This window comes from Capricornis sumatraensis, chromosome 9 (assembly GCF_032405125.1).
Source record: "Capricornis sumatraensis isolate serow.1 chromosome 9, serow.2, whole genome shotgun sequence".
NCBI classification, from domain to species: domain Eukaryota; kingdom Metazoa; phylum Chordata; class Mammalia; order Artiodactyla; family Bovidae; genus Capricornis; species Capricornis sumatraensis.
The window spans coordinates 48300005-48315009 of NC_091077.1; the positions used below are offsets into that span (position 1 = coordinate 48300005).

Consider the following 15005-nt stretch of genomic DNA (forward strand, 5'->3'; position numbering starts at 1 on the left):
GTTCCTCTGCCTCTTCTAAATCCAGCTTGAACATCTGAAAGTTCACAGTTCATATACTGTTGCAACCTGGCTTGGAGAATTTTGAGCATTACTTTGGTAGCATGTGAGATGAGTGCAATTGTGCAGTAGTTTGAACATTCTTTGGCATTGCCTTTCCTTGGGATTGAAATGAAAACTGGCCTTTTCCAGTCCTGTGGCCACTGCTGAGTTTTCCAAATTTGCTGGCATATTGAGTGCAGCACTTTCACAGCATCATCTTTTAGGATTTGAAATACCTCAACTGGAATTCCGTCACCTCCACTAGCTTTGTTCGTAGTGATGATTCCTAAGGCCCACTTGACTTCGCATTCCAGGAGGTCTAGTTCTAGGTGGGTGATCACACCATGGTGGTTATCTGGGTCATGAAGATCTTTTTTGTAAAGTTCTTCTGTGTATTCTTGCCACCTCTTCTTAATATCTTATGCTTCTGTCAGGTCCATACTGTTTCTGTCCCCTACTGTGCCATCTCTGCATGAAATGTTTCGTTGGTATCTTTAATTTTCTTGAAGAGATCTCTAGCCTTCCACCTTCTATTGCTTTCATCTATTTCTTTGCAATGTTCACTTAAAAAGGCTTTCTTATCTTTCCTTGCTATTCTTTGGAACTGCATTCAAGCAGGTATATCTTTCCTTTTCTCCTTTGCCTTTCACTTCTTTTCTTTTCTCAGCTACTTGTAAGGCCTCCTCAGACAACCATTTTGCCTTTTTGCATTTCTTTTTCTTGGGGATGGTCTTGATCACTGCCTCCTATACAATATCACAAACCTCCATCCATAGTTCTTCAGGCACTCTATCAGATCTAATCCCCTGAATCTATTTGTCATTTCCACTGTATAATCATAAGGGATTTGATTTAGGTCATACCTGAATGGTCTAGTGGTTTTCCCTACTTTCTTCAATTTCAGTCTGAATTTGGCAATAAGGAGTTCATGATCTGAGCCACAGTCAGCTCCCAGTCTGGTTTTTGCTGACGATATAGAGCTTCTCCATCTTTGGCTGCAAAGAATATAATCAATCTGAATTCGGTATTGACCATCTGGTGATGTCTATGTGTAGAGTCGTCTCTTGTGTTGTCGGAAGAGGGTGTTTGCTATGACCAGTGCCTTCTCTTGGCAAAACTGTCAGCCGTTGCCCTTCTTCATTCTGTACTCCAAGGCCAAACTTGCCTGTTACTCCAAGTATCTCTTGACTTCCTACTTTTGTATTCTAGTCCCGTATAATGAAAAGAATGTCTTTTTTGGGTGTTAGCTCTAGAAGGTCTTGTAGGTCTTCATAGAACATTCAACTTCAGCTTCTTCAGCATTACCGGTTGGGGAATAAACTTGGATTACTGTGATACTGAATGGTTTGCCTTGGAAAGGAACAGGGATCATTCTGTCGTTTTTGAGATTGCACCCAAGAACTGCATTTCGGACTCTTTTGTTGACTATGAGGATTACTCCATTTCTTCTAAGGGATTCTTGCCCACAGTAGTAGATATAATGGTCATCTGAGTTAAATTCACCCATTCCAGTCCATTTTAGTCCACTGATTCCTAAAATGTCAATGCTCACTCTTGCCATCTCCTGTTCAACCACTTTCAATTTACTTTGATTCATAGACCTAACATTCCAGGTTCCTATGCAGTATTGTTCTTGACAGCATCGGATTTTACTTCTATCACCAGTTACCTCAACAACTGGGCACTGTTTTTGATAGTACATTCTTAGTACAATGGAGCATCCCACTATAAAGACATTAACTATATCAACAAACAAAAACTCTTAAAAACAATTTTCAGTGAAATAAACACATTAGAGAAGAAAACATACATCTCTGTTGCACAATAAAGAACAGTGTTTATAGATATGCACATATGACATGAAAGCATAAGAATGTGAAGAGAAATGCATGTAAATGAAATGGTCACCTTCAGAGAAAAGAAAACAGGAAAGAGGGACCAAGAAGGGGCCCCAGGACAATTTCAATCTTGCATCTGATGTTTTATTTCCTGAAAATAAGCAAACAGGCAAAGGCAGCCAGAGATGAAAGATAAAACTTTCAACTTGATCTAACTTCAAAGCAGATAGGCTGAGTTACAGCAGGAGTGAACCAATATTTGAATTAACAGGGCCTGGCTTCTTCTCTGGCAGAACTGACTCAGAAAATTTAAAAATCAATACTCTAAATTTTTAAAAATACTAACTATTGTATTGTCGTAATCAAGAAAGTGAAGAAGAGATGGCCAGAGATGAGAGGCTGATGTGGCTGGACTGTAAGGTGAATGTCTAGGGCAGAAAGTGGTTATTTTGAGCAAGAGTATCTATTCCTATAAAGGGGAAATAATGATTCTTAAACTACATGCGAAGGCAAAGGTGAGAGGGAGTAATCAAGCAGACCAAACATGAGGGAACCTGGAAAAAGCTATGAGGATGTTTCCCACAAACCAGACCAGCTGCCTCTGAGAATCAAGGGATCAGATAGGATGCAAAGATCCTTAAACCCTGAAAAATTCCCAAGGCCCTGTGAATGCCAGTCAGAAACTCCTTTTGGAGTGAGGTTAAAGTCCCCATCAAGAGGAAAGCTATGGAGATTTAAGATTTCTACTGAACCTATCAGGTAAAACTTCAGATTAATCTAGAGGGAAAAAAATTCTCCTAAAGAAAAAGTTTAGAAATAAGCAACCTTGCCTCCCCCAGGCACCCTTTCAAACTCTGACAAAACACGTTGCTGTGATAGTTCATGGGCCTCTGGTTCCAGAAACACAACTGAAACACAGGAAGGCCTCTATCCTTTCGAGTTTTAGAATTTTCCCCTGAAAACAGTGCAGGATCCTTTGGTGAGGATTTGAGCTTGTCAGGATCTTGGTATAATAGATTGGAAGTCAAAGGGCAAGATTTTTCTTCTTTTATTCTATTGAAGTGAACAGCATGAGTGAAAGGGGCCCCTGCCTTTCGAAGCTTTATTTTTATCTGGAGATCAATTTCTACAAGTTCATATTCTGCTCTGAAAATCACCAGAATCATCTGAGATTTAGTCACAGCCAGGATGCTCTAGAGGAACAATGATCAGTATTCACTCCAGAAGGAAAAACATTATCCTTTAAACCAACACCTGCACCCTTTACCTAAAACATTTCCCTATTCCACATTAAAAGAACCCACTTGTCTCAAAAAATCTCCCATGATAAATCTCCTTCAGTCATTTTCCCTAAAATGGTTTGTCTCATCAAGTAGAAATTCCTACCCAAATAAGTCAGTGGGTTCTTTCCTGAGCAGACTATGGTTATAGGAGGAAACCTTGATTCATCTGCATTACAACACTTGAGGACATCTTCAGGTAATCAGAATTTTATATTAAAGTGATGTATTGATTGTACACATAAATTACCTTCTCAATCCCCCAGTACCCCCACTACAACAACCTTGTTTGGCAAAAGCATTATAAATAAGCTCCAATTTTCTTTTTTAAAAAGGACTGGTCTAGAAGTTCTGCAACTTCTTGTTAGCAATCACTTCTCTTCTTATTCATTTCATCTCCTCCCTCAAAGCACTACCTTTTATTTTTGTACCACAGTATTGTGGTCCAACTTATTATTTCTTTCTTTCCCCTCCAGGCCCTTTGGATAACCTTCCCCATTAGCCACCTGACTCCACAGGAAAGGAGCACCTTTGTGACAGCACCTTCAGCGTCACACTCAAGGGGATGCCAGTCAGCTAAGACTGGGGGTGCCCTGATCCATGGTCCACAGACACTGAATGAGGCCAAGCGGTAGTAAACTGTCACCTCAACTAAAATGGACCTATGTAACTTATGTAAACACTTGAGATTGACATTGTATGGATTTCTCAGTTTTCTAGACCAACTCTTCTCACTTTCACACCCCAACCAGCCCACTTGCTCCTGCTTCCCACCTTGCCCCATCAACCCCAGTACAGACACACTCTGTGCCAGCATAAGAGCTTGGATGGATGACTAATGACTTGTAATTCTGAGTGTGCCAAGAGAGACCTTCCTTAGTGTGGTCCCTAAACATCAGCACTTGTAACTGTTGAATGAATGAATGAACATGAAGAGCCTGAACCTTTTCAGCCCTCATAATGAGGATGTGGGGTGTGATGCTGCAATTGCCTAGAGTAAGACAGGTTGGCTCTAATCTAGCCCAGGAGCTCCAGTTAGCATTACAATTGTGAAGGCTTCCCAAAAGGAATACAAGATGAAAGAAAGAGAACCTGAGTGGGAAGGGAGAGAAGCAACAGGGAGAGGCAGCCAAACAGGAGGAGGAAGGAATGGAAAAGATCCATTATTGACTAAAAAAACACTCAAGGAACCCTCGCTGTCTGCCAGACACATTAACTCATTCAATCCTCTCAGTGCTCTCATTGTTGCCATTTCCAGATGGGAAAGTCTTAGGATCAGAGAGGTCAAGCAACTTGCCTAGAATCACACAGCTAACACCTGGCAGAGTCAAGTTTTGGACCCCAGGACCCCATACTGCACTTACCGAAGTATATGCCATGGAACAGACTACTTTTGCTGGATACATGATAGATGTGGGGTGAAAAAAATAAGAGCAAAAACATGTGGTCAAAGGCAAATTTAGCAAATGGTAAGATAAATGGGCTTCTTTGCTAAAAGACTTCTCAGAGCTTTTAAATTGCTAACAAGCACTGCAACTCTCCAAGAGACAAACAGAGCATATGTGTGTCCCCAGCGGATTGGTGCAGGGACTGTTTTTGCGGGGAAGCCATCTTGCTGGACCAGATGTCACTTTCAGAGGCATAAACCTCACGTCTGCTCCACACCCACTGTGTGTGTGCAGGTTTGCTGGGGGCTGGTGGAGGGAACGTGCCAAAAGGCAACAGTGGCAGAGGCCACCCCGAACTCTGGAATCTCCCCAGAGCCCTCCAGGCTCAGCCAGCCTCCTGCAGAGGTCCACCCAAGGGCCTCTACTCCTCCTGTGCACAGAAGGCAGGAGGCTATTTGCCACTGCCAGCTGCCCCTCCCACCTCCCAGCAGGGCCTCTATCTTTGTGGACTTCACACGGGAAATTTCTCACCTGAGTGAATAATCATTGCCTTCAATTCTGAACTCCTCTCTGGCCCTTCTGTGAGAAGATTTGGCATTAAGTCATTAACAATCAAAAAAGGATAGACTACTTTACCCAAATCTCAGAAAGAATTCTCAGAAAAGCCTGAAGGTGATGGCTATTATACTCCCCTGACAGAAGCATTACTGATTCTCTTAAAGATAACATGCGGAAGATATATTCAGTCTTGCAGAAGTCCTCCAGGCGAGGTGCTTTTCTTCTAACTACCTTGGAGTTGTTATGTAGTAAGTGCCTGCTCTATGAAGCCCTGTTGTTCAAAGTTCAGTAAATATCCATCAGGAGGGAGAGCAATTACAGGGAAGTTAACTGTTTCTTGAGTATTATCTGCGTCCTCACTATTCACACCAATACTTGAGATGGGAGCTTCAGGGTCTCTCCGAGGTCAACCTACAGAGCTGAATGGTTAAGTCTGACCACCAGTGACCAAAGCCTAGGGATCCAAGGCAATGGAGAAGTTACCTATAGTCCTGTGTGAAGGGCATCATTTAGAGGTGGATCTTAGGTTCCAAATCACTGCTGTTGAGCCACCCAACAACATACAGTCTCTAAAACAGTGGTCCCCAACCCTTTTGGCACCAAGGACAAGTTTCCTGGAAGACAATTTTTCCATGGACCAGGGAGGGGGACGGTTTGGGGATGATTCAAGCACATCAAGAGCAAACTTAAGGAGATGGTGAAGAACAGGGGAGCCCGGCATGCTACGGTTCACGGGGTCACAGAGTCGGACACAACTGAGCGACTGAACAGCAACCACCACAAGCACATTACGTTTATTGTGAACTTTATTTCTAATCTACTGCTGCCACTTATCTGACAGGAGGTACTGGACCATGGCCCGGAGACTGGGGACCCCTGCTCCAAAGTACAGCCCTCGTGCTATCACTCCTCTGCTCCAAAACGTTCTATGGCTCCCCAGTGCCGAGAAAACAAAGTCTAAAAGCATCAGGGAGAGCAGGGGGAGCATCAGTATGAAATGTCCTCTACAACCTGCCTTGAGTCCACCCATCTGGCTATACCCTACCAGAATCTCCTATGCACGGCCTTCCTTCCCCTTTTCTCTGCCGGTATTTTAAGCCCAATCCACACCCACCTCCATCGTGAAGCCTCTCTACCTCCGTTCCACAGCATCCTTGTCATCAGGCCCTCTAAAATGCCTTCCAGCAATTCCATTCCCATGAACCAAAAGTCCTCCCAACCACAAAACTGCCTGAACCACGTTGGAGGCTCTTTCAGTGTAGGAGGGAAAAGACTTTTCTCTGCAGCTGATGATCTCCACTGGAGTTCGGCAGGCCTCCTATTTTCCGGAAGATGAAGTGTTCGACCCCTTGCATGCCTATGGTTTATATTTTGCCAGCCCATGTCAGCACTGATACAGTAAGCTCCCATTTTTATTGAGCGGCGCTCAGTGTAATTGATGACATCTGCTGGGGCTGATACTTTAAGTGAAGGCTATTCTCAGTCCTGCCACCGCCCACCGCCCACCCCACCCTACTCCACCCCAGCTCAGGATTATAAATAGCCAATAGCAGCTACCCCTGAGCTACAAAGTGGGGCTTCTCAGCAAAGGTCCTCAATTATACCCAGAAAGTCATGAGGTTTTCTGTGAGGATTTATCTCAGCAGATCCAGTTTTCAAACCTGCAGAGCTAGAAAAAGAGGGAGCCATGGCAGGAAGATGCTGCATAGAGCAGCCAACTTTCTTTAGAGAGAAAAATCCTTGTCTGGGCTTTTTGGTTAAACAGATTTAAATAGTATGTTCAAAGGAAGCTATCACTTGTATCATATATGTAGATATATCATTTATATATATCAGGTGACAAATATATGTAAATATGTGTGCAACCTATCCCAATGTGTACTAGTAAAAATTAAAATGCCTTTTCCTTCTTTGGTAAAGTTTTAATATCTGTTTGCAGGCCTTGAGGGAGAGTAAATCTGACATTTATTAACATTTGATCCTTACAGAACTAGAACCTAAGTCTTTTTCTGGACTGGAAAGAATCAGTTCCCGGTCTCCATCACTTGTGTAGCTCCATAAGCAAAATCCTATTACGAGTGTTTGCAGAAAGGCTCATTTACCAGGTCTACACAGGGAACAGGTTGTTCTATATCTGAGTGTTCTTCCAACATGAAGGTGTAGCCTTTTAAGAAATTTTGACCATTTTTGATGGAAAACATCTAAATTACAAATACCTATTCTGATGCTTTATTGTGATGATTCAGTCACTATAAAAGTTGTCAATTCTCCAAAGACTTTAAGAAGGCCAAGGGGAATGTACGGGCTACAGTACACAGATTCACAAACGGTTAGACATGACCGAGTGACAAACACATACACAAGAGGAATGTGAAAAGATGCTCATCACTGATGATTATCAGAGAAATGCAAATCAAAAGCACAATGAAGTACCGCCTCACACCAGTCAGAATGGCCATCATCAAAAGTCTATGAACAGCAAATGCTGGAGAGGGTGTGGAGAAAAGGGAACCCTTCTACATCATTGGCAGGAGTGTAAAAATGTAAACTGGTACAGCCACTATGGAGAGCATTATGGAATTCCCTCAAAAAAATAAAAACAAAGTTGTCATATGATTCAGCAATCTCACTTCTGGGCATAAATATGGGGAAAAAAATGAAACTTATTTAAAAATAGACAAGCACCCCAATGTTCATAGCAGCACTATTTACAATAGCCAAGACATGGAAGCAACCTAAGTGTCCATAGATAGATGAATGAAGAAGATATGGTATGCACACACAGTGGAATACTACTCAGCCATAAAAAGAAGGAAATAACACCATCTGCAGCAACATGGATGGACCTAGAGATTATCATACTGAAAAGACAAGATTATACGATACCACTTATATTTGGAATCTAAAAAATAATACAAATGAACATAGTTACAAAGCAGAAACAGACTCACAGACATGGAAAACAGACATGACTACCAAAGGGGAAAGGATGGAGGACAGATAAATTAGGACTATGGCATTAACAGATACAAGTCACTATATGTAAAACAAATAAACAAGGATTTACTGTATAGCACAGGAGACTATATGTAAACCTTCTAACAACCTGTAACGGAAAAGAACCAGAAAAAAGTATTCATATCTAAGTATAATTCAACCATTTGGCTGTATACCTGAAACTAACACAATATTTTAAGTCAAATATACTTCAATTAAAATTTTTTGTTTAATTTTTTAAACTGTTGATGTATGAGGCCCTTGAAGTCTACTAAGATGGTGGAGTTCACTGAGATGGTGCAGCCCAGACAGGGCCTCCGAAGAAAGCCTTCCCTGTCACCTGTCCACAACACACACGTGTATGCCCACTAATCTCCCACCTATAGACTCACCCCACACACCTGCATCACAGCCTTTAACATATCCCACTGCAACTGCCGACTGAGCTATTCCCCCACTCCTCACTGTGAGCTCCTCCTGGAGGAGGAGCCAGAAATAAACAGACCATAGATTTTCCATTTTATCCCCAAGACTCGGCTTTGTGCTTGCGCACACAGTGCTAGGTCAGTGAACATTTGAGAATGAATGAATGCATGCATGTATGTATGAAAGAACAAAGTGTGGCACTACTTGAGGGCGTAATGCACTAAATGTCTCCGTGGACATTTTAATGCCAATTTTGCTTACAAGACAACCAGAGTCCAGATGGAGTGACCTATTAAAGTGACAAAGGAGAGGGCAGAAAGGGGCACCTTCTATCATGTCACACATCAATGCCTTCCTTGACGTCTTTGTGTCAAGTTGACCACTGTGATCACATCAAATACTCAAGCTACAGAAATGAACCTGATTCTCAGAAGTGTGAATCTTTGAGACCTGGTAGGTAACATGTTCCCTCTGAGTTGCAGCATTAATTGCATATACGTACTTAACACCATTTCAGCAGCAAGGTCTGTGCTAAGGGCAGCCACAAATGGAACAATAGGAACAGGGATGTGATTCACAGCAGGCCTTCGCTGCATCTTAAATAACTCCCAGGAGGACAGAGGTGGTGATTTACAATGGCCCTCAGAAGCCTGGCTTTGTGCTTGTAGGGTGAGTGGAAAGAGCCCTCTGAGGGCTAAAACCCAAGTGGTCAGTGAACTGCCTGTGAAACAAGCTTCTACTTAGCAACCATGAAGAAGTTATTTAAACAAAGGAAATATCAATGCCCTTGAAAGCCTCCTGAGATTGGCCTATTTCTAGACAAGAAAGTTTCATTTTTGTGGCTCATGTGAATTGGACAACGTCTCTAGGCACGGTCAGTTCCATGAATGAAATCACTGGATTCACCCCAACAATCCACCAGGTTAGTCTGATAAGCATTTTACTATTTTGTTTCTTTGTGTGTTTGTTTTCTAACAAAACCAGCCAATGATTATAGTGGTCAATTCAATAAAAACATTATTTAAATCTTAGACAATCTCAGACAAGTAACCAACTTGATAAAATAATTTCTATCACCCCAATCTATTTAGTCCCCCAAACTTGGTAAAATAAGACAGCTAGCTGGCCTTTGTGGGAAGAGGAAGTTAGCAGGCAAAGAAGGAAAAATGAGATCGCATTTTTCCACGAAATATACAACAAGAAATAGTGCATCCTTTACCTTGGTCAAAAGGCTTGTTGGGATTCCAGTTTCTGAAATAATCATCCTATATAAGGGAAAAAAATAGAAAACAAAAGTCAGACTTCAGGAAGTTTCTCATATAACTGCATAAAAACCTGCCTTTCCCCCCCACCACCTCCCAAAACACAAAGGAAAATGCTAAGGGTTCAAAAATTTTTCTAAGGCATTCATGTGCAATCAAAAGGCAAAACCAATACAGTATTGTAAAGCAAAATAAACTAAACTTTTAAAAAAGTATCAGTTGACTTTTCAAATTCTTGTCTTTCAAACGGTATGGATTATACACTAGGAAGAGTTAATACATTTCAGCCTAGTATGGAAACAGCACTGCTCTTCCTGGTTTGACAGATAAACCAAGACACCTTCTAAGTGCAAGATGTATTTGCTATCAATTATACCGCAGGTGATGCCTAGCTGTTCTCACTTGGGATTAAGCCTCTGGGTTTGTAACCGCTGATAATTCAACTGTCAACATTTCTCCTACATGGAGACACGTAACTTTGGTGCACAGTTCCAGCTTTCTAGCACTTCTCGAATCTAAAAGCAAAGGGTCATTCAAATGTGAGAATTAACCACTGGCATATATTCTCCTTAATACCATTTGTTCTGGTTGTGTAGATAAAAAAACAAAGGCTGGCCAATCTGGTTGATTCATAACCGTGTCTTTCTTGCATGTAGCTTGCTTCAATTTATGCTCCAAGGCTAGACAGTTGATCACGTTGAAACTATAAGGGTCTAGGTCACTCACGGCTCCATCATCCTGTTAACCTCTTCCTCACTTCTAATAACCCTTCCCCTCCAAACCTTCACTATCCAGTTTCTCTTCTCTGTCAGCCTTCAGCCACTCCACTGCAGGTGAGCACACCCTCTCTGTCAGCTCCACTCAACTGTCTGCAGCATGCAGGGGCCCTGCCCCTGGACAACAGCCCCACATCAATTTTAGGGCACGTGCCCCCATTCAGTTAATTTCCTCCTGAGTATACTCAAACGATTTGTGGGACATGTTTTTGGCTGGCACTCTGCATGCTGCAGTTCCAGAAAGCTGTCCAAAATGAGGCCTGGATTTCTCTTCTAGAAAAGCTCATTTACACCAAAGTACACAATTAGTTTCAACTATGGTCCGTGCTCTCTCCTGTGACCATTTATCTCCCACACTATCTCTTTGCATTTTATTGGTCTCTGTGTCATTCAATTACCTGGCTTTATTAGATCCTTGTTGAGTTCACCTAAGCCCTTAAATAGATTTTAGGACACTGGATTTAGAGTAAAATCAGAACATTGCTTCTTGGGCAGTGATTCCATTTTCCAGGGCATGAATAAACATGAACAGTTTCCTCTGGATCCTGGGGATTCGGCATTAAATCATGTTTAACTCCAAGGAATTGGTCCAATTTGCTCTGGCTTTAGTTTTATGCCATAACTGGCCTTCTCAACCCAGCTGGTTAGGAAATCTCTGAGGTTTACACCATGAAATAGCACTGAGAAAGTTTTAAAGAATCCCTCTGTCACATCTCTCTCCATTTATTATTTTAAATACAATCCTCATCTCTTGAATGATGTGGTTTGAACTCGGCAGCCAAAGTTAATGGTTCTCAGCTAAGGGCTGGATGATCAGTGGGAAATTTACCACCTGATTTCTCAGATTGGATGGCCAATCTACTCTTAGCAAGTGAACATAAGCAAGTGACTTAGACATTCTGTGGAGAAGGCAATGGCACCCCACTCCAGTACTCTTGCCTGGAGAATCCCATGGACGGAGAAGCCTCCTGGGCTGCAGTCCATGGGGTTGCTAAGAGTCAGACAAGACTAAGCAACTTCACTTTGACTTTTCACTTGCATGCATTGGAGAAGGAAATGGCAACCCACTCCAGTGTTCTTGCCTGGAGAATCCCAGGGACGGGGAGCCTGGTGGGCTGCCGTCTCTGGGGTCACACAGAGTCAGACACGACTGAAGCGACTTAGCAGCAGCAGCAGACATTCTGCTGTTGACAAGGGAAAGAAAAGAGACAACGTAAGATGAACTCATCCTCACTATTGGAGAAAAAAATAACAAAATCTCCATCCTTCCAGCTGTGGTCCATAAGTGCCCTCTGATAAGGATGGCATCATCTGTTTGCAGTCTGAAGTCATGTGAACTATTTTCTACTTGAACATGCTGCTTTAATACATGGAAATCCTTGGAAGCTTAGGCTGTGAGTCCGACAGGGAAGGACTGAAGCCAAAGACAAGTTCCTCTGCTTTAACTTCACATGTCACATTCTCTTTGATGTCCAAGTAAGGTTTGAGCCAGTCTCAGGAACTGAATATTTCCTAACAATTTCAACATATGTTGTAACTTGGATGGAATGTGAAGCATTCTACTGGACCCTGTCACTTTTCCAAGCTAACTATAATTGCCATTTTTGCATGTTTCTTGGGGAAAGTCAGAGATTTCAAGATGAAACTTCTGCTACTACTAAGTCACTTCAGTCGTGTCTGACTCTGTGCGACCTCATAGACGGCAGCCCACCAGGCTCCGCCATCCCTGGGATTCTCCAGGCAAGAACACTGGAGTGGGTAGCCATTTCCTACAAGTGGCTATCTGCATGAGAATATTTAAAGCTCATCACACATGTAATAATACTGCCTAATTGCTGCCCCAAATGTGAAAGTACACCTTGAGTTAAAGCTCATTATGCAGAACGAGTCTCTCTAACAGCCTCTCGCCCAGCAAGGCCAAGTGGGGAAGGAGAATGACTTCCTGCCTCTGATTGCTTTCACCCTGCCTTAGAAAAGCAGATGGCAGACCCCAGTGAGCCAGAAGTGCAGACAACCTTGGTTGTGACCCCTTTGGCTCTAGCTGAGAGACAGGCACCACAGCCCACTTGGGGGTTGGTCGATGAGCACAGGGAGGGGAGTCCCTACTAGGCATGGCCATAGCGAGGTCCAGACATACAAGGCCAGAGCTCATGGATCAGCTTTCCACTCTGTACCAGCCAGGTCTGCAGACATGACCCGTCCAAGCCCCTGGGGCTGTACTGATCAATACACTCTTCTGCTAGGGGAACGTTGGTGAGAGAGCATCTAAATCCACATGAAAAAGTCAAAAAGAATGCCCTTCTAGGGCTTCACCTCATCCTGGAGCCTCACTTAACAGTCTGTATGCCCAAGGGACAAAGGACAGCTGGATGGTCATTTCTCCAGGGCTTAAGACCAGGGGCACCAGCCCAGCTTTTCCCTTATCTTATTTTCTGTCTAAATTTTGTAAATGTAACATATATTTTAGGTTATCCTTAAACAGACCCAGGACTTGCTGTGTTGTTGACAACACCCAGTGCCTGTTTTCTCACCGTGACAAATCCCAACATGGGAAGCAGTGTGACAGCCCCAATATCACCCCAGTACTGCCCTGTAACTAAATGTGTTCCTGCTGCATGGCCCCCAGAATTTGGCCCACAGAGCACAAAAGTCTAGGGCCTCAGAAGCCCTTGCCTCTAACCTTCCTTCTGACCCAATAAAGATGTGGCCTGTTCAAACTCAGACTGTGGTGGAAGGCATGGTCGATGGACTCAATCTCACACACTTGCCAGGAGAGCTGTATCCATCTGAGTTGGCCTCTTAACTGGTAATTTTATCATCTAATGATAAAGCCTTTAAAAATGACTTAGAAGGACCTTAGCATCAGTTAATTTTTAAAACAGACAATCTAAATAGAAAGATACATCCCTGGATACAGTCATTTATTAAATTCATTAACTCCTAATAGTGCATTCTACAAGCTGAAGAGTGAAGGGTGGCAGTGTTACCATACATGTGTATTTTATGCACTACCCTGCACAGGATAATTAAGTCAGACCTCTGCTGGACAGGGGAGAAAAAAGCCTCCTTCTAAATTCTCACCATATGAGGAAGACCTGATTCCACTTCATGAAACCACTTCAAAAATGAAAATCACCCAAATCTTTAGGGACTGTTACAACCCAGTAAATTTTGTTACAATCCTGTAAATTGGAAAAGTCTCAAATTTGAGCCTGCTGACTCATGTCCAAAATCATGAAACATTGCAGGGGAGCATACAGACATAGTAAAAAGAAAAAAAAAAATCACAAGTTGGCATACAAATCCCAGCGAGAAAGCGACAACTGATAGCATCTAGAAAAATGAAGAAAGGAGGGGTGCTGACTGTGGAGGAAGAGTCATGGAATGACCATGGCCCCAGTTACTTTTTAAAATCCTCCACAACTGATCAACAGAGATGAAATCATATTCATTTTATTAACATTCGATATCCCACAAACCTAGTACTGGATCCTAAGAAACTATTGGCACCCAGTAGCTGGTACAAAGAAATTCAACTCTAGGTTTTCAACTACTTTAGAGATACCCTGTTTCAATAAGCATTCATGGAAAATTAAATCTCTTTAAAATATATATATATGTAACATATATTTTATATTATCATACATAATAGATATTAATTCCCAGGTGGCACAAGTAGTAAAGAGCTCTGCCTGCCAATGCAGGAGATGTAAAAGATGTTGGTTCGATCCCTGGATTGAAAAGATCCCCTGCAGGAGGAAATAGCAACCCACTCCAGTATTCCTGCCTGGAGAATCCCATGGACAGAGCAATCAGGCATGATACGGTCCATAGAGTTGCAGAGAGTCGGACACAACTGAAGCGACTTAGCACACTCAAGGATATAATACGTATCAGTATATGTTAATAACATATATATACACACCAAATAACATTCTGCTGTATAATGCATCTTCCAAGAAAACGTTTAAGCCTCCCTACCAGGAAATGATGCAAAAAATATCCTGCCATAATTTTAGCGATTAAGTCTCTTTATCATAGACATCATAACCGATTGGAAAGTCTCTCATTTTAGCCAACTGAATTTTTCTTCCATTGTCCCTCCGCCCCCAAATGGCTGATGCAATTTAGTTCAGATATTCCCCAGGGGTTTGCCTTTCCAGAGGTGCTTATGTCAGCTCCAAAGAATGTTAAAGCAACTCTGAGGAAGAGAGTGGCACAATCAAATGGAAACCACTTCTGCAATCCAACTGCTTTACTCCCACTTACGAAGATGATGATGGCACGTATGATACACTTTACAGCTTTAGCTACCACAGATCAAATACACTCAGCTCTCACGGGACAGATCATTTCTCTTTTATACATATTTTAGCTAAGTTGTTTGAACACTGTAGTTTCATCTGAAGATTACCTGAGATAATACAAATTACCAGCCTAG

The 15005-nt window shown here is 42.4% G+C and overlaps 1 protein-coding gene across 1 annotated transcript in view; it reads right to left on the minus strand.

Moving 5' to 3' along the window:
- SPOCK1 (SPARC (osteonectin), cwcv and kazal like domains proteoglycan 1) overlaps positions 1-15005 on the minus strand; it is a 583263-nt gene that overhangs the window by 328089 nt on the left and 240169 nt on the right. The window contains exon 2 of the mRNA XM_068980383.1: positions 9746-9791. Within this exon, the coding sequence (XP_068836484.1) occupies positions 9746-9791 (46 nt within the window). The remainder of the gene's footprint in view (positions 1-9745; positions 9792-15005) is intronic.